This window comes from Oncorhynchus mykiss, chromosome 12 (genome assembly GCF_057628025.1).
Source record: "Oncorhynchus mykiss isolate SJ-2025 chromosome 12, ASM5762802v1, whole genome shotgun sequence".
NCBI lineage: Eukaryota > Metazoa > Chordata > Actinopteri > Salmoniformes > Salmonidae > Oncorhynchus > Oncorhynchus mykiss.
Window position 1 is genome coordinate 66,136,648 of NC_143033.1, and position 27,822 is coordinate 66,164,469.

The following is a 27,822-nucleotide window of genomic DNA, read 5'->3' on the forward strand; positions in this document are numbered from 1 at the left end:
CTATAAACGCCAAAGAGGGATCTGGATGAGCCAGCACGGGAGCCGAAGTAAACAGAGCTCTTAACTGCCCAAAAGCCCTGTCCGCCTCAGCCGACCACTGCAACCTTACCGGACCCCCCTTCAGCAGTGAGGTAATGGGAGCAGCCACCTGACCAAAACCCCAGATAAATCTCCGGTAGTAATTGGCAAACCCTAAAAATTGCTGCACCTCCTTTACTGTTGTGGTAGTCGGCCAATTACGCACGGCTGCAATGCGGTCACTCTCCATCTCCACCCCTGATGTAGAAATGCGATAACCTAGGAAGGAGACGACCTGCTGAAAGAACAGGCATTTCTCGGGCCAGGTCATGCTCCAACAGTCGTCCAAGTACCTTGCGTACCAAGGACACATGCTCGGCGCGTGTTGCGGAGTATATCAGAATGCATCGATATACACCACTACACCCTGCCCGTGCAGGTCCCTGAAAATCTTGCCTAAAAAGGATTGGAAAACCGGGCCTCCCGGGTGGCGCAGTGGTTAAGGGCGCTGTACTGCAGCGCCAGCTGTGCCATCAGAGTCCTGGGTTCGCGCCCAGGCTCTGTTGTAACCGGCCGCGACCGGGAGGTCCGTGGGGCGACGCACAATTGGCCTAGCGTCGCCCGGGTTAGGGAGGGCTTGGTCGGTAGGGGTGTCCTTGTCTCATCGCGCACCAGCGACTCCTGTGGCGACTCCTGTGGCGGGCTGGGTGCAGAGTACGCTAGCCAAGGTGGCCAGGTGCACGGTGTTTCCTCCGGCGCATTGGTGCGGCTGGCTTCCGGGTTGGATGTGCGCTGTGTTAAAGAAGCAGCGGCTTGGTTGGTTGTGTATCGGAGGACGCATGACTTTCAACCTTCGTCTCTCCCGAGCCCGTACGGGAGTTGTAGCGATGAGACAAGATAGTAGCTACTACACAATTGGATACTACGAAATTGGGGAGAAAAAGGGGTAAAATTCAAAAAAAAAAAAAAAAGGATTGGAAAACTGATGGAGCATTCATCAACCCATACGGCATGACTAAGTACTCTTAATGCCCTGAGGTGGTACTAAACGCTGTCTCGTCTCCCTCCCGGATACGCACCAGGTTATACACACTCCTGAGATCCAGTTTTGTGAAGAAGCGCGCCCCATGCATTGACTCAATCGCCGTGGCGATAAGAGGTAGCGGGTAACTGTATCTCACCGTGATTTGATTGAGACCTCTATAGTCAATGCACGGGTGCAGACCTCCATCCTTCTTCTTCACAAAAAATAAACTTGTGATTCGGAGACATATGTCTCCATAGCCACCTGCCGCTTGCGACAGGGGATACACGTGACTCCTGGGAAGCGCAGCGTCTGCCAAGAGATTTATCGCACAATCCCCCCGTCGATGATGTGGTAATTGAGTCACCTTCTTTTTACAGAAGGCGAGAGCCAAATCGGCATATTCTGGGGGGATGCACACGGTGGAGACCTGGTCTGGACTTTCCACCGTGGAAGCACCAACGGAAACCCCTACACACTTGCCCGAGCACTCTCGCGACCCCGTGAGAGCCCTCTGTTGCCAGGAAATAGTGGGGTTATGATGAGCTAACCAGGGAAGGCCTAGTACCACGGTAAATGCAGGACCCCCCTGTGTCTCCATGGCCAGGGAGATGGTGGATTCCCTGATTGGCCCGGACCCTAATGGTCGACTATCCAGAGCGTGAACCGGGAAAGGTCTACCTACAGGAATAATGGAGATCCCTAAACTAAGGGCCTGAATCGACGAGCACCTTATGCTGGGAATGCGTGGGAAAAATCCGGCAAACAAACAGGTGGTCAACATGAGTGTGGGTGTGGTGCAGACTCACCTGGGGTGACGCCAGAGTGCCCTGCCTGTTGCCTCGACTCCCAGAGGAACCGACGCGGCACTGACCGGCACAGATGGTGCATGTGATGGCTCCTCCTCCACTCTCCCTACGCACAGCCCCTCCCAACTACATGGGCACCGGAGCGGGGGTGCTGGAAGATGGCACCGACAGAGCCTTCTCTGGACGTCCGTGGGTGACCAGCAGGTTATCCAACCGGATGGACAAATCCACCAGTTGGTCAAAGGAGATGGTGGCATCCCTGCAGGCCAGCTCACATCGGACGTCCTCGCACAGGCTGCACTGATAGTGGTCGATGAGGGCCCTGTCGTTCCAGCCTGCTCTGGCAGCCAAGGTCCGGACTTCCAGGGCGAATTCCTGGGTGCTCCTCGTCCCCTGCCTCAAATGGAAGAGACATTCCTCGAAGTGGTCCAACGCCGTGTCTTCCTCTCCCCACACGGTGTTTGCCACTCCAGAGCTCTTCCTGAGAGGCATGAGACGAGGGCAGACACTCTCTCCCCTCCCAAGGGAGCTGGGTGCACAGTGGCCAGGTAGAGGTCCAGTTGTAACATGAATCCCTGGCACTGTGCTGCCACTCCATCATACTCCCTGGGAAGGGAGAGGCGCATCCCACTGGGACTGGCTCCAGACGGGACAGGAGGAGGTAACCCCAGTTGAGCTGGTCGAGGCACTGGGGAAACTTCCTGTCTCTCCCAGCGGTCCATAGTCTGGACAATGCGATTCATCATGGCACCAAGATGATATAACATAGCGGAATATTCCTGGACACGCTCCTCGACTCCTCTAACCGGGGTACCTGCTCCTGCTGACTCCATAGTAGGGTGTGTAATTCTGTTATGGCTGTGTAAGGGAGGCGAAGTCAGGTGCAGGAGAGCAGAGTAGAGTAAACAGGCACACTTTTTTTCCGGTCAGGAAATAGGCACAAAATGAAATCAAAGTGCCCCAAAAAAACACGGAACATGATACAAAAGTTTAGCGTGTGAACATACTCACAGAACAATAAACAATTACACACAAAGACATGGAGGGGAACAGAGGACTAAATACATGCAGTGTGATTATGGAATGAAAACCAGGTGTGTACAAGACAAAACAAATGGACATATGAGAAATGGAGCAGCGATGGCTAGAAAGCCGGTGACGTCGATCGCCTAACGCCGCCAGTCGTGACAGTTGGTCTGAGCAGACAGTCAGAACGATTGTGAGTGCACTTGAGCATTTAGGCCTATATTATATTATATATTATTTTGTTCTTTGAATTAGTTATTCTTTTAAATCTTTTGATTATTCATGTCTTTGTATTTTATTTTATGTTTTAAATAGTGCCGGCTCCCAACGTTAACCTACAAGAGCTGACTCGTTTGCGAACGACCCATCACTATTCACATCTGTGGGTAGACGCATCTAGAAGTTCTTGCTTCAACAGTGATTGAACGGAACTCCTCTGCCTTCGTCCCGCATTATAGAACATTCTGGATTTATAACTTAACACGTACTTGAACTGTAATAGTAAAATAGTCTAAGAAACTCTATTTTTTGTACCGTTCTGTTTGATATAAAAAATTATAAAAAATCTGCCAAAATGCAGTCTCAGATCTGTCAGAACTACCACAGCGACTGCGAAACTGCCATCGACCTGATGATCAACATGTTGATGTTTTCCTCTTATGCAGCTGGGGAAGAATGTGAAACAGGCCCTGCTGAACATGCACAAGATTGCCTCCGACAAGGTTGACCCCCACGTAAGTTATGTCCCCCACATTATGGTGGAACCACATGTCACATGTATATATCACATAGGATCCAGCTACTGGATCAATGGTAAGGAGACTGCAATTGGCTACCAAGGGGACAATTTTCTTGCTCTACATAGTAGTGTATTATTATGCCAGATCGTGATGAGTGGGGCAATGGGCTGGAGGCCATGCAGTGTGCTCTGCAGCTGGAGAAGAATGTGAACCAGGTCCTGCTGGACCTGCACAAGATTGCCTCCGACAAGGTTGACCCCCACATAATGGTGGAACCACATGTCACATGTATATATCACATAGAATCCAGCTACTGTATTGTCCCAGAAGATGATCAGGTTGTTGTAGCTCTGATAACTAATGACACAGGATTGTGTGACCTGCCTCTTCACACAAACACAATAGTCCACAGACGCACGGATGCACACTATACACACAATGCAGCTCATGCATGAGTTGGACAGCTGCAAACACCTCATTGAGTTAGCTGCCCTTTGCCATTACCACCAGGCTCTTGTGTGTTGATGCATCTACAGTAGTGTCTGTAGTCACTCGTCTCGCCTGTGTTTTCCCTGTTTAGCCGTGTGACTTCCTGGAGACCCATTACCTGAATGAGCAGGTGGAGGCCATTAAGAAGCTGGGTGACCACATCACCAACCTCACCAAGATGGATGCTGTCAACAACAAGATGGCAGAGTACCTGTTTGACAAGCACACCCTGGGAGGCCAGAGCTAAACCACTTCCATCCCCAGGCTACGGCCTCCGGCCTCTGACCAGGACTCCTGGCTTCTCTGCTCTATCCTGCTGCCTTTGCATCTTTGAGGAGGGCGAGTGATGAACTGGTACAGAGCAATGCATCTGTTTCAGTTTGACAACACTGTACTGGATTTGGGAGGGAATGCATCTTGTGAAACAATTAAGTAAAAAGATCACAAAAGTTGTTGCTTTTGAGTAATGGATGTATCAGTTTATTCTGGTGAGTAGAGAGTAGCTCAATACCAAACAAGAATACTAAACAAGGATCCTTTTCACTAAGTGTATAACTGGTCATTTTTTATCTGCACTGAATCTGAAGAATGAAACGTTTTGAGCTGGAATCACTTTGTTTAACTCAAATGCTGGTTGCCCAAAGTCTACATCAGTGTGCATGTATTTATATATATTTGAAATGATTATACTGACAATTGTGGGCCAACAGTGACTTCGAGGGTCATAAAATGGGGAAAGGCTGACTTGAGGTTTAACGGACACTACCTCTGATGAACACAGAGTGGCGCCATTACCGTATCTTGTCACGGTGCCTTAATGCGTGGCCCATAAAACAACCGTCAACTCTAGGGCCATAACGGAGTGAAATGAGAGCCACATTTTCTCGATCAAATGGTGGTCTGTGGAAACGTATGTTACATGCATAATACAATTTAAATATATACATGATAGCAGACATCCTTTGAAATTGTGTATCAATAAGTTGGGTTTTTTACGGTATTCACTGGCTCCCCTCCCACAGTCTGAAGATGAACCATAACACATGATGACAATAGACCAAGGGGGGAAAAAAGCCCAGACTGACAAATGGCCTTCAAAGTAGTTCTCTCTTTCACAGCAGTGGATAGTTTTTTACAGGCATTGCACGAGAGAAATGATAGCCAAACAGATGGGGATGGAAAGATTAATTTGAGTGATGTCGGGTTTTGGTGTTTCACATGCGTTTCGAGAGCGAGTGACCAATGGCTTATAAAGTGGATGATAAGTAGTTGGCACAGCGATATTGAGGAAGATTAACGGACAGGGGGAGGGAGAACGCGATTGAGGGAGGGGGTGGTGCGCAGCGCAACAGTTCTTTCAACACGGAGTCCATAATTCATCGTTAACAAAAGGAAGACGTTTGGGTTTAAATTGGGGATTGCAATCGGGTGAGTTCTGTTGGTGTATGTTCATGGGGTAGCCTATACTCCACACTGCATTTTAAAAGTGTATAATTAGACGGCCTAGAGGTCATTCAAACCCTTGTGCTATGCTCGGTAAATCTGCTAGCGAGCGGTTATGGTGAATGGGACGTCCAGTGTTACCGGTTGATGGGCACAATATTTGCCATATCTGATTAACATATTTGTTAACTGACATACGCTATTGCTGCTTTGAATTAATACTTGAGAGAGTAGCTTACCATTCACATTCTATTCCATATTCTGAGCCATCGCCTATCCAAGCTTTTACCCATAAGGTGCTTAGCCGTTTTCGCTGGTCCAAAGTTGGCGACACTTATTTAATTGGATTGATAATGTATTTTTATCCGTTTACTTTCATTAGGTGAAAAACAACAATTTTACTGTAGCTACCTCACCTCTGATTTTATGTGTGTGCACATGTCTAATGTCCACCCCTCCCCTCCCCTCCCCTCCACTCCAAAGCTCCCTGTGTGCGTAACAACCAGCACATATGAAATATCGAAGTTGGCGCTTATTTTGGGTTTTAACAATTTTGGACTGGTACATTTGTGTCTTGTGCCATGTTTGCTTGGTAAGCCGTTAAATCCCGTAGTTGTATCTGTTAGTGGAGTAAAAAGTATCAAATTGGAGGAGATGTATGTACATCTTTGATGTTGGCTACAGTGTGCACCATGCATGCGCATTGCACAAGGCAGGCTTGACGACGATGACAATGGTGATGATGAAGATGAGACAGTGCACTCCAGTCTCAGATGGTCAACTTCCTTTTTTTTACTGACTCGCACAATAGAGAGAGCCATAAAGCACCACATAGCTACTAAGCCTTGAACCCTCTCAAAATCCCCCTGCCAGCTGTTCACCTCTCCTGTCATTTCTTTACCACCGCTAGTGCGCTACTCTGTCCTCAGTTCCCATATGAGCCAAATCACCAATCCCAAAACTAGTCCCTCCCCCTACAGTTTTGGGGCGGCAGGTAGCCTAGTGGTTAGGACGTTGGGCCAGTATAACTGAGAGGTTGCCGGATCGAATCCCCGCGCGGGCGAGATAAAAAAAAATCTGTCGGTCTTCCCCTCAAGTTAACCCACTGTTCCTCAGTAGGTTGTCATTGTAAGTAAGAATTTGTTCTCGACTGACTTGCCTGGTAAAATATGTGTATTTTTTTAAAGACAGGTGGGTGGGTGTAAACAATAGCAGCTTTCAGTAGTTTGGGGACCAGGTTACCTGAGGGCTAACCATATCCCTGATAGCCATCCAATTCTTTCAGGTCTGCAGAATGGTGTCAATATGTGCCTATTATTTGGGGTGAGGAATCAGTTTGGGATTGGTTTTAGGATATTACCACCTGTAACAGATGGCCCAGCATAGGCCTTCTGAAGTGTTTCCCAATCGTGGTCCTGGGGACCCCAAGGGGTGCACATTTGTGTTTTTGTCCTAACACCTGGTTCATATAATCAACTCATAATTAAGTTTTGATTATTTGAATCAGGTCACTGTGTAGTGCTAGGGCAAAAACTAAAATGTGCACCGCTTAGGATCCCCAGGACCAGGATTGGGAAACACTGGCCTACATGGTCTTCCTGGTGTCTAACCCACAAAACAGACAGGTGTGATGATGATGTGTGCCATGATTGTTTCCTTCATACTCTTGTTGTTCAGGATATAAACATAGAAGGCAGATAAATGGTTCTTGGCAATCTGGTTCCCCGACATGTTTTCCAGAGGAAGTCAGAAACATTTCAGATGGTCAAGGTCTCATTTTGTGATGGACACTCTAGAATTTGGGTTGATGAACTCATGTTGGAAAGTTCCGGCCTGGATTCAGTTGTAAATCCTTTCTCCTTGTCAAATCGTTTCACACCTGCTTTACTTGAAGTCCTACTCCAGTCTCCTTTTCAGCTAACTTACCACTCAATGTACTTAACAAAAGGCACATCTCAATAGATGGTTCAGGTAAGTCATGACATGGCACAAGTTGGGGGGTGGGCCTTTCCTCTTTTGTTCTCTATCTCCTCTATTGTTCCTCAAGCAAGGGGGGAAGACGATGACATCACAACTTCCCATCAAACCAAATCAAACCTTGAGTGCCCGTACTCCTTCAAGTTTTCAGTTGTGTCTAAGAAACACTATTTTGCTCAAAACATGTTTGTTTTTTTACCTTTAGTGTGTGTACATTTCAAAAGTAAAAAAAAATCAATGGAGGACGTCTTTAAGGCTAGGATCGATTAGGGATGGAATACTGATGTTGGGACAAATAAGGAGGGAACTGTCACAGGTATTGGTCACAGGAAATGCACAATTATTGTATATATACAGAACCAAAATATAAGCGCAACATGCAACAGTTTCAAAGATTTTACTGAGTTAAAGTTCATGTAAGGAAATCAGTCAATTTAAATAAATTCATTAGGCCATAATCTATGGATTTCACATGACTGGGAATACAGATATGCATCTGTTGGTCACAGATACCTTAAAAATAGTTAGGGGTGTTGATCAGAACACCAATCAGTATCTGGTGTGACCAACATTTGCCTCATGCAGCGCGACACGTTTCCTTCGCATAGAGTTGATCAGGCTGTTGATTGTGGCCTGTGGAATGTTGTCCCCACTCCTCTTCAATAGCTGTGCGAAGTTGCTGGATATTGGCGGGAACTGGAACAAGCTATCGTACACGGAGATCCAGAGCATCCCAAACATGCTCAACGGGTGACATGTCTGGTGAGTATGCAGGACATTTTCAGCTTCCAGGAATTGTATACAGATCCTTGCGACATTATCATGCTGAAACGTGAGGTGATGGCGGCGGATGAATGGCACAACAATGGGCCTCAGGATTTCATCACGGTATCTCTCTGCATTGGTTGGATTATCTTTGCAAAGGAGAAATGTTTTCTAACAGGGATGTAAACAAATTTGTGCACAAAATTTGAGAGAAAAGCTTTTTGTGCGTCTGGGATATTTTATTTCAGCTCATGAAACATGGGATCAACACTGTCCATGTTGCGTTTATATTTTTGTTCTGTTATTTGATCGATTTTTATGTTATTCCAAGGGTTTTATACAGTACCAGTCAAAAGTTTGGACACACCTACCCATTCAAGGGTTTTTCTTTATTTTTACTATTATCTACACAGTAGAATAATAGTGAAGACATCAAAACTATGAAATGACACGTATTGATTCATGTAGTACAAACAACAAAGAAGCCACCCTTTGCCTTGATGACAGCTTTGCGCACTCTTGGCATTCTGTCAACCAGCTTCACCTGGAATGCTTCTCCAACACTTGAAGGAGTTCCCACATATGCTGAGCACATGCTTTTCCTTTACTCTGCGGTCCAACTCATCCCAAGCCCTCTCAATCGGGTTGAGGTCAGGTGAGTGTGGAGGCCAGGTCATCTGCAGCACTCCATCACTTTCCTTCTTGGTCAAATAGCCCTTTCACAGCCTGGAGGTGTGTTGGGTCATTGTCCTGTTGAAAAACAAATGATCGTCCCACTAAGCACAAACCAGATGGGATGGAGTATCGCTGCAGAATGCTGTGGTAGCCATGCTGGTTAGTGTACCTTGAATTCTGAATAAATCACCAACAGTGTCACCATCACACCTCCTCGTCCATGCTTCACGGTGGGAACCACACATACGGAGATCCGTTCACCTGGCTGTATCACAACCAGCTGTGTTTGAGAGTCCCATAGGGGGTCGCACAATTGACCCAGCATCGTTCGGGTTTGGCCGGGGTAGGTAGTCATTGTAAATAAGAATTTGTTCTTAACTGACTTGCCTAGTTATTTAAAAAAGTCCTCGCATCCCTGACCTTTGCAAACTGCAAATTTGTAACTGAATCTAGATAGGCACTTTCCAACATGAGTTCATCCATCCAAATTCTTAAGGAGATTATTTTATCTGGACTTCATTGCAGAATAACTTTAACTGCCAATGGCCCAATAGAATCAACCAGTAGCATGTTTAGCTAGGCCTATTCCAATGACCTTGGCCAGCACAAATCAATCCAAAGGCTTATACTATTGTGTGACCATAAAACCCTTGGAATAACAGTGAATTTATCCAAGACTGGAAGCGAAAAAAGAAGCCTCCAACAGAGTGGTCAGTCAGGCATGAAAACCCTAATCACTGACACAGTGATCTACCTGTTAACCAGTATCTAATCAGTAAGGCCCTGCCCTGAATCACTGCATTCAGCCACCATGACCAGCTTAAGGGAACGTACCATGAGTGAGAAGTGGTGGCCGACCCTATGCTACTCAACCAAGCTAGCCTCCGTCTCACCCGTACTGTGCGTGTGCTTGTGTGTGTGTGTTAGCGTGCGTGCGCGTATGTACAGTGCCTTGCGAAAGTATTCGGCCCCCTTGAACTTTGCAACCTTTTGCCACATTTCAGGCTTCAAACATAAAGATATAAAACTGTATTTTTTTGTGAAGAATCAACAACAAGTGGGACACAATCATGAAGTGGAACGACATTTATTGGATATTTCAAACTTTTTTAACAAATCAAAAACTTTTCAGTTTTTTGGCCGTGCAAAATTATTCAGCCCCTTTACTTTCAGTGCAGCAAACTCTCTCCAGAAGTTCAGTGAGGATCTCTGAATGATCCAATGTTGACCTAAATGACTAATGATGATAAATACAATCCACCTGTGTGTAATCAAGTCTCCGTATAAATGCACCTGCACTGTGATAGTCTCAGAGGTCCGTTAAAAGCGCAGAGAGCATCATGAAGAACAAGGAACACACCAGGCAGGTCCGAGATACTGTTGTGAAGAAGTTTAAATCCGGATTTGGATACAAAAAGATTTCCCAAGCTTTAAACATCCCAAGGAGCACTGTGCAAGCGATAATATTGAAATGGAAGGAGTATCAGACCACTGCAAATCTACCAAGACCTGGCCGTCCCTCTAAACTTTCAGCTCATACAAGGAGAAGACTGATCAGAGATGCAGCCAAGAGGCCCATGATCACTCTGGATGAACTGCAGAGATCTACAGCTGAGGTGGGAGACTCTGTCCAAAGGACAACAATCAGTCGTATATTGCACAAATCTGGCCTTTATGGAAGAGTGGCAAGAAGAAAGCCATTTCTTAAAGATATCCATAAAAAGTGTTGTTTAAAGTTTGCCACAAGCCACCTGGGAGACACACCAAACATGTGGAAGAAGGTGCTCTGGTCAGATGAAACCAAAATTGAACTTTTTGGCAACAATGCAAAACGTTATGTTTGGCGTAAAAGCAACACAGCTCATCACCCTGAACACACCATCCCCACTGTTAAACATGGTGGTGGCAGCATCATGGTTTGGGCCTGCTTTTCCTCAGCAGGGACAGGGAAGATGGTTAATACAGGACCATTCTGGAAGAAAACCTGATGGAGTCTGCAAAAGACCTGAGACTGGGACGGAGATTTGTCTTCCAACAAGACAATGATCCAAAACATAAAGCAAAATCTACAATGGAATGGTTCAAAAATAAACATATCCAGGTGTTAGAATGGCCAAGTCAAAGTCCAGACCTGAATCCAATCGAGAATATGTGGAAAGAACTGAAAACTGCTGTTCACAAATGCTCTCCATCCAACCTCACTGAGCTCGAGCTGTTTTGCAAGGAGGAATGGGAAAAAATGTCAGTCTCTCGATGTGCAAAACTGATAGAGACATACCCCAAGCGACTTACAGCTGTAATCGCAGCAAAAGGTGGCGCTACAAAGTATTAACTTAAGGGGGCTGAATAATTTTGCACGCCCAATTTTTCAGTTTTTGATTTGTTAAAAAAGTTTGAAATATCCAATAAATGTCGTTCCACTTCATGATTGTGTCCCACTTGTTGTTGATTCTTCACAAAAAAATACAGTTTTATATCTTTATGTTTGAAGCCTGAAATGTGGCAAAAGGTCACAAAGTTCAAGGGGGCCGAATACTTTCGCAAGGCACTGTATATACACTGAGTGTATAATGTGATCTTGACTGGTAAATGTGATCTTGACTGGTAAAGTCACAAGCCTATTAGCCAGAAGTCTATAACCTCTTATGTTTGCCTCCCCTTACTCACCATCACATAGCTGTGCTTACTAATCCTGCGCCGTTCACTCTATCTGTTGGGATTTAACGGGTTGATTTGACAAGCCACAAATCAGATATTGTTATGGAAATGTGATTATTGGTATGGATAACTAGGTGGGATCTGTCTGTGTGACAGCAGGTAATGTTGTGGGGGTTAATGGTAGTGGCTTAGGGTGGATAAGGGATAGTAGGGGATAGGACAGGAACGGGAGCAGAGAGTGAACTGACCTGTCCCTAATTTAGTTAAGCTCTGGGATTTGGGGATTACCTTTGGCAATTAATCCTGTTACGTGTCTGTGCACAGTGAGAGGAGGACAGCAGATGTTGGAGGGTCGCAGTGTGTGTGTGGCATAATGCAGCCTTGCAGGGAGGTATTCATATGCATATGTAACAGAGCTGGTCTTGTTTGCATGTTAGTATATGTGTGTGTGCGTGTATGTGTATGTGCATGTGTATGCATGTGTGTGTCAACAGCCAGCCTGTGATGGAGTCTGGGGGATTAGTGATGGACACTATGAAACAAGAGAGGAAGGAGGGAGGGAGAACGACATAGGGGGATATGGAAGGGAGGAGAGAGATAGAGAATGGGTTGGGGAGCGGGAGGCAGCGGGTGAGGAGGGAGGCATGGAGGGAGAGGATACCGGACACAGACGGGACGAGAGCGATGCGGTAGATAGAGAGATTAACTGACGAGAGGAAGGGGTGGAGTGAGAGGGAGGCAGGGGGTGATGATGGGGGAAGAAAGTCTCAAGAGGCGAGTGGGATTGAGAAGAGTCAGGGAGAGAGGGATGAGTAGGAAGTTTAGTATCGGAGGGGGGGAGAGAGTGTCTAGGAAGTAAAGGGAGAGCGATTGTGAGGAAACAGAGGAAAAATAGACATATAGAGAGAGACATATTGATGAACTGGATTATAGGGTGCGAGAAAGGGGAAAGCAGACAAAAACAATCATAGAGAGAGACAGACAGACAGACAGACAGACAGACAGACAGACAGACAGACAGACAGACAGAGAGAGAGATTTTATTTTATTTACGATCTCCATTAGCTGAAGCCAATGGCGAAAGCTGGTCTTACTGGGGTCTGACACAATGAAAAACAAAGACATTGCAGACAAAAATACTTTACAATCTACATACATTTAAAACCATTAATATGTAGACATTCCAGATGTGTGCGTGTGTGTATCTATTAGTTGCACAGACATGTCAGTACATACGCACACAAAGTAGGAGAGAGAGATAGAAAGAGAGCTAGAGGGAGACAGATTGGAAGCCGAGGCAAAGCCTTATCCCTTGAGGCTTTGTTTTAAATGAAGGGACAAACACGAGAGCCGATTGCCTTCCAGTTGTACGTTGAATCAACGTCATTGCCATTCTGTTGAGCAATCTCACAATCCTATCGCAGCTGGTTGCCTTACCATTTTACGTTGATTCAAACCTCAATGCTGACTTGCAAAGTGATGTGTAATTCCTATTGGAATCCAGAGTGAGGATATCCAGCAATTGGAACTTTTATTCACCTGCAGCCTGCATTGAGAATGACTGTAAGGAAGATTGATTAGTGAGACTACCTAGATCATATACACTGGAACAGACAGCTCAGTGACAGGAGCAAAATGTCCAACTACTAACAGATTGAATTAGATTAGAAAATGTATCTTATTTATGTTTGTGTAATCAACCAATTAATGTACATGAAAAAATATATATTTTTATTGAAACAATTCTGAAAATCAACCTGCAATAGAGCATGCTGGGAAATATAACAATGGCCGTGATTTTAAGCAAACATTTGTAATCTTACCTAACAAGCTTGTTCAAATTCAGGTCACTTCGAGCAGTTTGTTGATACAACGTAGAATTCTAAGGAGCCCAGCTGCAGTAGGATTGTGAGTGCACAAACTTTGGGCATAAATCTACCCAAGCCTTTTTAAATTCAGCTCACTTTGAGAAAAGTTTGTAGAGTGAACAAACGTTCACACATTAGCTACATTTCTTGTCCTTCTGAAGTCCACCCAAATCACAGAATAATTCTGGTTAAGCTAAATTGGCTTTTTTACAGTGAAGACAAACATGAATTTGTATTTTGACTCAACAAGTTTTTATACAGTCAGCTCACTGTTAGCAAAGTTTGTTGACTGAACACATTAGCTCAATTTATTGTCTTTCTTATGTCCACCAAACTCACAGAATAATGCTGATTAAGCAATTGGTTAAGTTGGCGCTATTCTGTCACAGGGCTTTACCTACCAATCTGTCTCTTTAAAGCTGAGTGTCAAGCAAAAGGTGCATTGACTCACTTAACTTACTTACAATGTTTTGGGGGAAATGGTATGACTCAGCAGGGTACATTCTTTAAAATAAAGGTGCAAGTTGGAACCAAATAAAGTTATTGAGAGCAATTTCATAGGGTAACCATTTTAGGATCTCTAGAGAACCACGAATGGGATGGTTGTTTGAAGAATCATACAAAAATCCTAAACCAGAAATGTTTTGAACCCCCAGGACTGCAATTTAATAGCCCTGCTGTAGGGTTTAAGCCTTATTTGCATATTTTCCAGTTAATTTTAGTTTTATAGTACCACCTATAACTTTGTTTGCTGGTGACAGAGACATGGTTGTTGCATTCATTCATTTTCAATCCTGTGGGAAAGTGAGAGTAGGGACATCCAATGTTTAGTGAAAAAAATCACCCATAACCTGCATTCAGAATGACTGCCACGGTTGGGAAGACTAAGATATGAGGCGAGCTTAAACATCTTAACTGGAACAATCAATTCAGGAACGAGTGAAATAAATCCAAGTAACAGATTGGAATAATTTAGAAAAATGTATGTTATTTATATTTGAGTAGCATGAGATTAATTAATGAATCAATGTTCATGCAAGAATTTACCTGCAATAGAGCATTCTGGGAAATATGATAAAAATACCAACACTGAGGTTCCTTTATACCAATGAGTGCTAATTTAACTCTTGAATCAACACTAGAAATGTTACATTGGAAAATAAACAGTTAGCACTGGCCAATTTCCTGTGAATGGGACACATCTGCAGGTTTCCACACATTTCAAGAACCTTTTAGAATTTTGAAGAACCGTAGATGCCAGGTCAAGGACCCCACACTTAACTCAAAGGTTCTCTAACGGGCAAAGGTTCTCCAAGGAGCTGAGGAAGAACCATTTAAGAACTTCCAGTCTCAGGGCCGACACTCGAACCATAAGACCACTGAGTTGGTTAACCTATCTAGTCGACTTTACCTACCAGGATGTTTAAAATTCATGGCATATTAAAATACTTCTTACACAGCTCTTAATGATTGCTCTTTTGTTTTCTCTGCCGTTTAGTTGAGCTGCAATGCGATTGGCCAGTGTGCAAGCGCGGGCTCGTCGGGCGGCTGAGGAGAGAGAAGAGCCGCCCCCAGGCCCCGCCCCTCCCTCCACCCACCACTCTGATCACCAGTTCAAGAACATGAAGAGCAAGTTCTTCAACGAACTCACCCACATGCCAAGTGAGCCCTGGACACAATGAACACACACACACACACACACTCATTGCTAATTCTGTGTGTGTAATTTTGTTTCACAAAATGTCCTCTCGTCATCTCTTCTCTTTCATTCCATCCCCTGCTTTTCCTCCACTTATCCCAGATCATAAACTCAAAAGTAAGTTACTATTGTTTTCCCATCGCTTGTGCTCTCCTTTTCCATCCCTCCTCACAATAACATGTCAGATGTTATTATTCCATGGCATAAGGCCGACACAAGGCCTTATGTATGTCGTGTTATACACTATGTGTACAAAACATTAAGGACACTTTCCATGACATACACCGACCAGGTGAATCCAGGTGACAGCTAGGATCCCTTAGAATGTTTGTTTTATAAAGTCTTTATATAATGTATAGTCTGTATTCCCCTGACTGTTGTTTGTAATGTTTGGAGAGAGAAAAAAAAAAGCCACGATCCCTTATTAATGTAACTTGTTAAATCCACTTCAACCAGTGTAATTTAAGGGGAGGAGACAAGTTAGAAAACATATTTTTTGAAGCTTTCAGACAATTGAGACATTGGATTGTGTATGTGTGCCATTCAGAGGGTGAATAGGCAAGACAAACTATTTAAGTGCCTTTGAACAGGGTATGGTAGTAGGTGCCAGGTGCAACAGTTTGTGTCAAGAACTGCAATGCTGCTGGATTTTTCCACACTTAACAGTTTCCCGTGTGTATCGACAATGGTCCACCACCCAAAAGACATCCGGCCAATTTGACACAACTGTGGGAAGCATTGGCGTCAGCATGGGCCAGCATCCCTGTGGAATGCTGTCGACGCCTTGTAGAGTCCATGCCCCTGACGTATTGAAGCTGTTCTCAGGGCAAAAGGGGGTGGGTGCAACTCAATATTAGGAAGGTGTCCTTAATGTTTTGTACACTCATTGTATACGTCATAACCCTACATAAGGCCTATGTACAGTATGTTGTATAATAGATGTCATAAAGGCTACATAAGTATTTTATGTATGTTATATGTATGTTTTATTATGTATGTCATAAGGCTACATAAGGCCTATGTTTGTCTCTCCTCCAGTGCCCATGTGGGCAATAGGAGCCATAGTGGTGGTGGTGCTGGCTCTGGTGGCCTGTCTTTGTTTCTGTATCTGGAAGAAGTGCATCAACAAGGGCAAGAAGCCCAAGAAAGTGCGCGAGAGGAAAGGAGGCCGAGGCAGAAGAAAGAAGGAGGGAGCCGGAGAAGGAGAGGAGGGCAAGGTGAGAGGAGACAGAGGGAGGGAGGGAGGGCAATATAGTGGGTGGTGTAATGGGTTCAAGTACCTCATTTGCAACTGTATTTGAAATGATCTGAAGTGATTTCCAGATGTAACTGTGTGAAGGGAGAGACTAATGCAGTGACTGTGTAATGATACCTGTGATAAATGATTGATATGATGTTCTCTGTCATTAAGGAAGGAGAGGGTAAGGAAGGAGAGGAGGAGGAAAAAGAGAATTTCGGAAAACTGGAGTTCACCCTGGACTACAACTTCACTGACAACCAGGTGTGTGTGTGTCCGTGTGTGTGTTTGTGTGCATGTGTGTCTTGTCCTCCCTGACATTTGACCTCCTTGATGTGAAGTGTCTGACTAATGACACGTCTAAAGAGTCTCTGACCTCTGCTCAGATCTCAGCTTTAACCTCTGACCTCTTATTTGTGTCTTCAGTGATTTATGACCTTTTCCTCTTCACGGCTCAGCATTAAGTTCTATCCGCTAAGCCACTCTTACATTTAAAAGTCAGTTTAAGTGCACTGCGCTATTATGCGGCTTGAATTGAATCCCGGGTAACATTGCATATATGTGACAAATGAGATGTGTACTGCAGAAGCACTCCAAAATCATTTTTGGGACGAAGTGCTGTGCCATTGTTTTGAAGTGTTACGTTTGTGTTTGGTCAAATCTCAGGTATGTTATCGCAATAGCCCTATGTGGATTGAATCCCGGCCTAAATCCGCCTAAATCATCACTGCGTTCTTACGGACATTGTTAAAAATATTTTGTTGGCCATTGCTTACCTCTGACCTTTTCCCCCTCTCTGCCCCCTCTTTCAGCTGATCGTGGGCATCCTGCAGGCTGAAAACCTGGCAGCCATGGACATGGGCGGCACCTCAGACCCCTATGTCAAGGTATACATGCTGCCAGACAAGAAGAAGAAGTTTGAGACCAAAGTCCAGCGCAAGAACCTATGCCCCGTGTTCAATGAGACCTTCATCTTCAAGGTCAGTCTGTGGTGCTGGAGAACAGATGGCGATAGAGAGATGTGGTACTCATTCATGTGTACAGGTATAACCCTTAGAAAAGCTCTTACAGTACTGAGGTTTCTGTAGTCGAGAACGCTCGGTCCTGACCGTCTCCTCCCTGTTCTGTGTGTCCCTCCACAGATCCCCTACCAGGAGCTGGGCGGTCAGACTCTGGTCCTGCAGGTCTTTGACTTTGATCGCTTTGGTAAACACGACGTGATTGGGCAGATCTCCATCCCCATGAACAGTGTGGACCTGGCTCAGCCACTCCACGAATGGAGGGATCTGGTTGGAGGAGAGAAAGAGGAGGTGAGGAAGGATGTATTACAGTCTGTCTGGGTTTTGGATGCATGTTTTCTCTACATCTACCTGTATGTGTCTGTCTGTGCACATCAAACTGTATCGAACTGCCTGTTTTAATACATCTTTCTGTCTTCGTGCCTGTGTGTGTTTGTCTGGTCACACAGGTAGAGAAGCTAGGGGACATCTGTATCTCTCTGCGCTACGTCCCCACGGCCGGTAAATTGACGATCAACATCATGGAGGCCAAGCACCTGAAGGCGATGGACTGTGGAGGCTTGTCAGGTGACCTTCTATTAGTCCTTACACTCTCCTACCCAACACCAGCCATGCTGTGGCTTTACACTCAACTAGTTAACACCAGCCATGCTGTGGCTTTACACTCTCCTACCCAATACCAGCCATGCTGTGGCTTTACACTCAACTATTTAACACCAGCCATGCTGTGGCTTTACACTCTCCTACCCAATACCAGCCATGCTGTGGCTTTACACTCAACTAGTTAATACCAGCCATGCTGTGGCTTTACACTCTCCTACCCAATACCAGCCATGCTGTGGCTTTACACTCAACTAGTTAATACCAGCCATGCTGTGGCTTTACACTCAACTAGTTAATACCAGCCATGCTGTGGCTTTACACTCTCCTACCCAATACCAGCCATGCTGTGGCTTTACACTCAACTAGTTAATACCAGCCATGCTGTGGCTTTACACTCAACTACCCAATACCAGCCATGCTGTGGCTTTACACTCAACTAGTTAATACCAGCCATGCTGTGGCTTTACACTCAACTACCCAATACCAGCCATGCTGTGGCTTTACACTCAACTAGTTAATACCAGCCATGCTGTGGCTTTACACTCAACTACCCAATACCAGCCATGCTGTGGCTTTACACTCAACTAGTTAATACCAGCCATGCTGTGGCTTTACACTCTCCTACCCAATACCAGCCATGCTGTGGCTTTACACTCAACTAGTTAATACCAGCCATGCTGTGGCTTTACACTCAACTAGTTAATACCAGACATGCTGTGACTTTACACTCAACTAGTTAATACCAGCCATGCTGTGGCTTTACACTCAACTATCCAATACCAGCCATGCTGTGGCTTTACACTCAACTAGTTAATACCAGCCATGCTGTGGCTTTACACTCAACTAGTTAATACCAGCCATGCTGTGGCTTTACACTCAACTAGTTAATACCAGCCATGCTGTGGCTTTACACTCAACTATCCAATACCAGCCATGCTGTGGCTTTACACTCAACTAGTTAATACCAGCCATGCTGTGGCTTTACACTCAACTAGTTAATACCAGCCATGCTGTGGCTTTACACTCAACTAGTTAATACCAGCCAAGCTGTGACTTTACACTCAACTAGTTAATACCAGCCATGCTGTGGCTTTACACTCAACTATCCAATACCAGCCATGCTGTGGCTTTACACTCAACTAGTTAATACCAGCCATGCTGTGGCTTTACACTCAACTAGTTAATACCAGCCAAGCTGTGACTTTACACTCAACTAGTTAACACCAGCCATGCTGTGGCTTTACACTCTCCTACCCAATACCAGCCATGCTGTGGCTTTACACTCAACTATTTAACACCAGCCATGCTGTGGCTTTACACTCTCCTACCCAATACCAGCCATGCTGTGGCTTTACACTCAACTAGTTAATACCAGCCATGCTGTGGCTTTACACTCTCCTACCCAATACCAGCCATGCTGTGGCTTTACACTCAACTAGTTAATACCAGCCATGCTGTGGCTTTACACTCAACTAGTTAATACCAGCCATGCTGTGGCTTTACACTCTCCTACCCAATACCAGCCATGCTGTGGCTTTACACTCAACTAGTTAATACCAGCCATGCTGTGGCTTTACACTCTCCTACCCAATACCAGCCATGCTGTGGCTTTACACTCAACTAGTTAATACCAGCCATGCCGTGGCTTTACACTCAACTAGTTAACACCAGCCATGCTGTGGCTTTACACTCAACTAGTTAATACCAGCCATGCTGTGGCTTTACACTCAACTAGTTAATACCAGCCATGCTGTGGCTTTACACTCAACTAGTTAACACCAGCCATGCTGTGGCTTTACACTCAACTAGTTAATACCAGCCATGCTGTGGCTTTACACTCAACTAGTTAATACCAGCCATGCTGTGGCTTTACACTCAACTAGTTAACACCAGCCATGCTGTGGCTTTACACTCAACTAGTTAATACCAGCCATGCTGTGGCTTTACACTCAACTAGTTAATACCAGCCATGCTGTGGCTTTACACTCAACTAGTTAATACCAGCCATGCTGTGGCTTTACACTCAACTAGTTAATACCAGCCATGCTGTGGCTTTACACTCAACTAGTTAATACCAGCCATGCTGTGGCTTTACACTCAACTAGTTAATACCAGCCATGCTGTGGCTTTACACTCAACTAGTTAATACCAGCCATGCTGTGGCTTTACACTCAACTAGTTAATACCAGCCATGCTGTGGCTTTACACTCAACTAGTTAATACCAGCCATGCTGTGGTTTTACACTCAACTAGTTAATACCAGCCATGCTGTGGCTTTACACTCAACTAGTTAATACCAGCCATGCTGTGGCTTTACACTCAACTAGTTAATACCAGCCATGCTGTGGCTTTACACTCAACTAGTTAATACCAGCCATGCTGTGGCTTTACACTCAACTAGTTAATACCAGCCATGCTGTGGCTTTACACTCAACTAGTTAATACCAGCCATGCTGTGGCTTTACACTCAACTAGTTAATACCAGCCATGCTTGTTATGGTGAGTGAATGAGGACCCAAAAGCGAACTAACTTAAACAGAGCTTCTTTAATAACCAAACATAGGTAGGCTCAGATAGACCGGCAGATTCCGACAGGACAAGGTTACAGCAAACATGACGATAGTCTGGCTCAGGCATGAAACACAACAAACAAGAATCCGACAAGGACAGGAACAGAAACAGAGAGAGATATAGGGACCTAATCAGAGGGAAAAAGGGAACAGGTGGGAAACGGGGTGAATGGGTAGTTAGAGGAGACAAGGAACAGCTGGGGGAAAGCGGGGGAGAAAAGGTAACCTAACAACGACCAGCAGAGGGAGACAGGGTGAAGGGAAAGGACAGAGACAAGACACAACATGACAGTACATGACAGTACCCCCCCACTCACCGAGCGCCTCCTGGCGCACTCGAGGAGGAAACCTGGCGGCAACGGAGGAAATCCTCGATCAGCGCACGGTCCAGCACGTCCCGAGAGGGAACCCAACTCCTCTCCTCAGGACCGTACCCCTCCCAATCTACGAGGTACTGGTGACCACGGCCCCGAGGACGCATGTCCAAAATTCTACGGACCCTGTAGATGGGTGCGCCCTCGACAAGGATGGGGGGGGGGGGGGGAAGACGAGCGGGGGCGCGAAGGACGGGCTTGATGCAGGAGACATGGAAGACCGGGTGGACGCGACGAAGGTATCGCGGAAGAAGAAGTCGAACTGCGACAGGATTAATGACCCGAGAAATACGGAACGGACCAATGAACCGCGGGGTCAACTTGCGAGAAGCCGTCTTAAGGGGAAGGTTCTGAGTGGAGAGCCAAACTCTCTGACCGCGACAATATCTAGGACTCTTAGTTCTACGCTTATTAGCAGCCCTCACAGTCTGCGTCCTATAACGGCAAAGTGCAGACCTGACCCTCTTCCAGGTGCGCTCGCAACGTTGGACAAAAGCCTGAGCGGAGGGGACGCTGGACTCGGCGAACTGAGATGAGAACAGCGGAGGCTGGTACCCGAGGCTACTCTGAAAAGGAGATAGCCCGGTCGCAGACGAAGGAAGCGAGTTGTGGGCGTATTCTGCCCAGGGGAGCTGTTCTGACCAAGACGCAGGGTTACGAAAAGAAAGACTGCGTAAGATGCGACCAATAGTCTGATTGGCCCGTTCTGCTTGACCGTTAGACTGGGGGTGAAAGCCGGAAGAGAGACTGACGGAAGCCCCAATCAAACGGCAAAACTCCCTCCAAAATTGAGACGTGAATTGCGGACCTCTGTCCGAAACGACGTCTGACGGAAGGCCATGAATTCTGAAAACATTCTCGATGATGATTTGTGCCGTCTCTTTAGCAGAAGGAAGCTTAGCAAGGGGAATGAAATGAGCCGCCTTAGAGAACCTATCGACAACCGTAAGAATAACAGTCTTCCCCGCTGACGAAGGCAGTCCGGTGACAAAATCTAAGGCGATGTGAGACCACGGTCGAGAGGGAATAGGAAGCGGCCTGAGACGGCCGGCAGGAGGAGAGTTACCGGACTTAGTCTGCGCGCAGACCGAACAAGCAGCCACGAAACGACGCGTGTCATGCTCCCGGGTGGGCCACCAAAAACGCTGGCGAATGGAAGCAAGCGTACCCCGAACGCCAGGGTGGCCGGCTAACTTGGCAGAGTGAGCCCACTGAAGAACGGCCAGACGAGTAGGAACGGGAACGAAAAGAAGGTTCCTAGGACAAGCGCGCGGCGACGGAGTGTGAGTGAGCGCTTGTTTTACCTGCCTCTCAATTCCCCAGACAGTCAACCCGACAACACGCCCCTCAGGGAGAATCCCCTCGGGGTCAGTGGAGGCTACTGAAGAACTGAAGAGACGAGACAAAGCATCAGGCTTGGTGTTCTTAGAGCCCGGACGATAAGAAATCACGAACTCGAAACGAGCGAAAAACAGCGCCCAACGCGCCTGACGCGCATTAAGTCGTTTGGCAGAACGGATGTACTCAAGGTTCCTATGGTCAGTCCAAACGACAAAAGGAACGGTCGCCCCCTCCAACCACTGTCGCCATTCGCCTAGGGCTAACCGGATGGCGAGCAGTTCGCGGTTACCCACATCATAGTTACGTTCCGACGGCGACAGGCGATGAGAAAAATATGCGCATGGGTGGACCTTGTCGTCAGAGAGGGAGCGCTGAGAAAGGATGGCTCCCACGCCCACCTCTGACGCGTCAACCTCGACAACGAACTGTCTAGAGACGTCAGGTGTAACAAGGATAGGAGCGGATGTAAAACGATTCTTGAGGAGATCAAAAGCTCCCTGGGCGGAAACGGACCACTTAAAGCACGTCTTGACAGAAGTAAGGGCTGTGAGAGGAGCTGCCACCTGACCGAAATTACGGATGAAACGACGATAGAAGTTCGCGAAGCCGAGAAAGCGCTGCAGCTCGACGCGTGACTTAGGGACGGGCCAATCAATGACAGCTTGGACCTTAGCGGGATCCATCTTAATGCCTTCAGCGGAAATAACAGAACCGAGAAATGTGACTGAGGAGGCATGAAAAGTGCACTTCTCAGCCTTCACAAAAAGACAATTCTCTAAAAGGCGCTGGAGGACACGTCGAAGGTCCTGAACATGAATCTGGAGTGACGGTGAAAAAATCAGGATATCGTCAAGGTAAACGAAAACAAAGATGTTCAGCATGTCTCTCAGGACATCATTGACTAATGCCTGAAAGACAGCTGGAGCGTTAGCGAGGCCGAAAGGAAGAACCCGGTATTCAAAGTGCCCTAACGGAGTGTTAAACGCCGTCTTCCACTCGTCCCCCTCCCTGATGCGCACGAGATGGTAAGCGTTACGAAGGTCCAACTTAGTGAAAAACCTGGCTCCCTGCAGGATCTCGAAGGCTGAAGACATAAGAGGAAGCGGATAACGATTCTTCACTGTTATGTCATTCAGCCCTCGATAATCTATGCAGGGGCGCAGAGACCCGTCCTTCTTCTTGACAAAAAAAAACCCCGCTCCGGCGGGAGAGGAGGAGGGGACTATGGTACCGGCGTCAAGAGCTACAGACAAATAATCTTCGAGAGCCTTACGTTCGGGAGCCGACAGAGAGTATAGTCTACCCCGGGGGGGGGGGTGGTTCCCGGAAGGAGATCAATACTACAATCATACGACCGGTGTGGAGGAAGAGAGGTGGCCCTGGACCGACTGAACACCGTGCGCAGATCGTGATATTCCTCCGGCACCCCTGTCAAATCACCAGGCTCCTCCTGTGAAGAAGAGACAGAGGAAACAGGAGGGATAGCAGACATTAAACATTTCACATGACAAGAGACGTTCCAGGAGAGGATAGAATTACTAGACCAATTAATGGAAGGATTATGACAAACTAGCCAGGGATGGCCCAAAACAACAGGTGTAAAAGGTGAACGAAAAATTAAAAAAGAAATGGTTTCACTATGATTACCAGAAACAGTGAGGGTTAAAGGTAGCGTCTCACGCTGAATCCTGGGGAGAGGACTACCATCCAGGGCGAACAAGGCCGTGGGCTCCTTTAACTGTCTGAGAGGAATGTCATGTTCCCGAGCCCAGGTCTCGTCCATAAAACAGCCCTCCGCCCCAGAGTCTATTAAGGCACTGCAGGAAGCTGACGAACCGGTCCAGCGTAGATGGACCGACAAGGTAGTGCAGGATCTTGAAGGAGAGACAGGAGTAGTAGCGCTCACCAGTAGCCCTCCGCTTACTGACGAGCTCTGGCCTTTTACTGGACATGAAGTGACAAAATGACCAGCGGAACCGCAATAGAGACAGAGGCGGTTGGTGATTCTCCGTTCCCTCTCCTTAGTCGAGATGCGGATACCTCCCAGCTGCATGGGCTCAGCACCCGAGCCGGCAGAGGAAGATGGTAGTGATGCGGAGAGGGAGGCGACGGAGAGCGCGAGCTCCTTTCCACGAGCTCGGTGACGAAGATCAACCCGTCGCTCAATGCGAATAGCGAGTTCAATCAAGGAATCCACGCTGGAAGGAACCTCCCGGGAGAGAATCTCATCCTTTACCTCTGCGCGGAAACCCTCCAGAAGACGAGCGAGCAAGGCCGGCTCGTTCCAGCCACTGGAGACAGCAAGAGTGCGAAACTCAATAGAGTAGTCTGTTATGGATCGATTGCCTTGACATAGGGAAGACAGGGCCCTGGAAGCCTCCTCCCCAAAAACAGATCGATCAAAAACCCGTATCATCTCCTCCTTAAAGTCTTGATACTGGTTAGTACACTCAGCCCTTGCCTCCCAGATTGCCGTGCCCCACTCACGAGCCCGTCCAATAAGGAGAGATATGACGTAGGCGACACGAGCAGTGCTCCTGGAGTAAGTGTTGGGCTGGAGAGAAAACACAATATCACACTGGGTGAGGAACGAGCGGCATTCAGTGGGCTCCCCAGAGTAACACGGCGGGTTATTGATTCTGGGCTCCGGAGATTCGAAAGCCCTGGAAGTGGCCGGTGGATCGAGGCGGAGATGGTGAACCTGTTCTGTGAGGTTGGAGACTTGGGTGGCCAGGGTCTCAACGGCATGTCGAGCAGCAGACACTTCCTGCTCGTGTCTGCCTAGCATCGCTCCCTGGATCCCGACGGCTGAGTGGAGAGGATCCGAAGTCGCTGGGTCCATTCTTGGTCGGATTCTTCTGTTATGGTGAGTGAATGAGGACCCAAAAGCGAACTAACTTAAACAGAGCTTCTTTAATAACCAAACATAGGTAGGCTCAGATAGACCGGCAGATTCCGACAGGACAAGGTTACAGCAAACATGACGATAGTCTGGCTCAGGCATGAAACACAACAAACAAGAATCCGACAAGGACAGGAACAGAAACAGAGAGAGATATAGGGACCTAATCAGAGGGAAAAAGGGAACAGGTGGGAAACGGGGTGAATGGGTAGTTAGAGGAGACAAGGAACAGCTGGGGGAAAGCGGGGGAGAAAAGGTAACCTAACAACGACCAGCAGAGGGAGACAGGGTGAAGGGAAAGGACAGAGACAAGACACAACATGACAGTACATGACAATGCTGTGGCTTTACACTCAACTAGTTAATACCAGCCATGCTGTGGCTTTACACTCAACTAGTTAACACCAGCCATGCTGTGGCTTTACACTCAACTAGTTTAATGCCAGCCATGCTGTGGCTTTACACTCAACTAGTTAATACCAGCCATGCTGTGGCTTTACACTCAACTAGTTAATACCAGCCATGCTGTGGCTTTACACTCAACTAGTTAATACCAGCCATGCTGTGGCTTTACACTCAACTAGTTAATACCAGCCATGCTGTGGCTTTACACTCAACTAGTTAATACCAGCCATGCTGTGGCTTTATACTCAACTAGTTAATACCAGCCATGCTGTGGCTTTACACTCAACTACCCAATACCAGCCATGCTGTGGCTTTACACTCAACTAGTTAATACCAGCCATGCTGTGGCTTTACACTCAACTAGTTAATACCAGCCATGCTGTGGCTTTACACTCAACTAGTTAATACCAGCCATGCTGTGGCTTTACACTCAACTAGTTAATACCAGCCATGCTGTGACTTTACACTCAACTAGTTAATACCAGCCATGCTGTGACTTTACACTCTCCTAACCAATATTAGCCAGTTGTGACCTGTTAATGACATCTGGTTGCCGAAATGTTGTTGAAGTAACTCAACATGAACCACTGGGCAACATTACAGAGTTGCAGACACCACACATTAATCTACTGCACAATCATGTGTCCTCAGGTGTTCTTCATCCCGGCTCACCCTCGGTTTGACCTCTGTTTGACCTCTGTTTGACCTGTGTAACTGACATTCCTCCAGATCCCTTCGTTAAAGTGGTGCTGCAGCACCAAGGCAAGCGGCTGAAGAAGAAGAAGACGACGGTCAAACAAAACACTCTGAACCCCTACTTCAACGAAAGCTTCAGCTTCGAGATCCCCTTTGGCCAAATACAGGTCTGTACACCAAACGTCCCGCAAGGAAGACATCTTGGGGTCGTTATGACAGGTTTTCCTGTGTGTTGAACAACACAGTACTACATGTGGTGGTATTTTGATTTCACCTGCCTTTAAAAAATATATATATATATATTTTTTAACTTGACGCTTTTTCCACTCTTCCCTTTCCTCTTGCAGAAAGTCCAAGTGTTGATCACGGTGTACGATTACGACAAGCTGGGCAGCAACGACGCCATCGGGAAGGTTTGGATCGGCTTCGGCGCCTCAGGGGTGGGCCTCCGCCATTGGTCAGACATGCTGGCCAATCCAAGACGTCCCGTGGCCCAGTGGCACGCCCTGTGTCCCGAGGAGGAGGTGGATGAGGCCCTGAAGAAACCCCTCCGCTAAACACACACACACGTACACTGAGCATTCCTGTGCACGTTCAAAGAAAACAGCATAGGACCTGAATATTACACAACAGCGAATAAGCTCAGTAGTGCTGATCATGACACAACGGCACTACTCAAATAGAAACTTCCAAGAAAAACAACTTGAGCTACCACTCAAACACTACAAGCCACCTGTACATCGATGTAGTGCTGGATTGCCATTTCGGATCGTTTTGTGTACTCTTTCCTTACTTATTATTCTTTCGTAACTTTTTTTTGTTTGTTTGCGTATTAACTCGTTGTGCTGTATGATGTTAAGTTATTATCGTGTGTACGAGCGCGTGTGTCTGTGTGTGTTCGTGTTAAACCGTAGTACATGAAAGCTTTCTCTGGTTTATTTCCCGAATGTAATGTGAGTGGTTGTAAATAACGAAATAAATCATTCCCAAAATGACCAGAGGGATAGTCAGGTAGATTTGCCAGCTTGAGTATTTATTTCTTTAACCTTTATTACAGATGAGCCCCGAGTTACGTCATTTACAGGAAGTAGGCACATCAGAATATCAAATCAAAATGCAAGCAGGAAGAGAAACAGTATGAGTATGAACACACGCTCCTTACGGGAAAACCACATGGATTTCACATGTGATCTTGAGCGACAACATGCAAGCACATGCGAAAAAGATGATCTCATGTGAAATAAATATGACAACGCAACATTTGAGCGTAGGTGAAAACCCAGATGTAAAATATTCTCAGTGACATTTGACATTAAAGGGCATAATTTACATTCATTCAATCAGTCATGGTCCCCCATCATATTTTGTCTAGCTCACATTCTGTTCCAGGGCTAGAGGCATCACTACAGACCCTGGTTTGATTCCAGTCTGTATCACAACTGGCGGTGATTGGGAGTCTCATAGGGTGGCGCACAACTGGCCCA

At 46.4% G+C, this 27,822-nt stretch overlaps 1 protein-coding gene and 1 pseudogene across 4 annotated transcripts; both read left to right on the forward strand.

The window, feature by feature from the left end:
• Nucleotides 1–3,451: 3,451 nt before the first annotated feature.
• LOC110538929 (ferritin, middle subunit pseudogene) lies at nt 3,452–4,353 on the forward strand (annotated as a pseudogene).
• Nucleotides 4,354–5,202: 849 nt separating this feature from the next.
• syt5a (synaptotagmin Va) lies at nt 5,203–27,352 on the forward strand. 4 transcript variants are annotated; one of them, XM_021624439.3, is made up of 10 exons: nt 5,445–5,534; nt 14,991–15,154; nt 15,294–15,308; nt 16,230–16,408; nt 16,603–16,692; nt 17,241–17,408; nt 17,571–17,738; nt 17,897–18,014; nt 26,372–26,505; nt 26,686–27,352. In XM_021624439.3, the coding sequence occupies exons 2-10, from the start codon at nt 15,001–15,003 to the stop codon at nt 26,893–26,895; spliced, it is 1,236 nt and encodes a 411-aa protein (XP_021480114.1). In that variant the 5' UTR covers nt 5,445–5,534; nt 14,991–15,000; the 3' UTR covers nt 26,896–27,352. The 4 variants fall into 4 exon arrangements, with proteins under 4 accessions (XP_021480115.1, XP_021480114.1, XP_090049144.1 ...); XM_090193017.1 differs by lacking the exon at nt 5,445–5,534 and adding an exon at nt 8,215–8,288; XM_021624440.3 differs by lacking the exon at nt 15,294–15,308 and having other exon boundaries at nt 5,203–5,534.
• The last annotated feature ends 470 nt before the right edge of the window (nt 27,353–27,822 follow it).

Bases quoted from the DNA above. Each gene is read 5' to 3' on its own strand.
- syt5a (XM_021624439.3), top strand. From the start codon at position 15,001: ATGCGATTGGCCAGTGTGCAAGCGCGGGCTCGTCGGGCGGCTGAGGAG. The intron at 18,015-26,371 runs GTGACCTTCTAT...ACATTCCTCCAG, and splicing joins GGACTGTGGAGGCTTGTCAG to ATCCCTTCGTTAAAGTGGTG. The intron at 26,506-26,685 runs GTCTGTACACCA...TTCCTCTTGCAG, and splicing joins TCCCCTTTGGCCAAATACAG to AAAGTCCAAGTGTTGATCAC.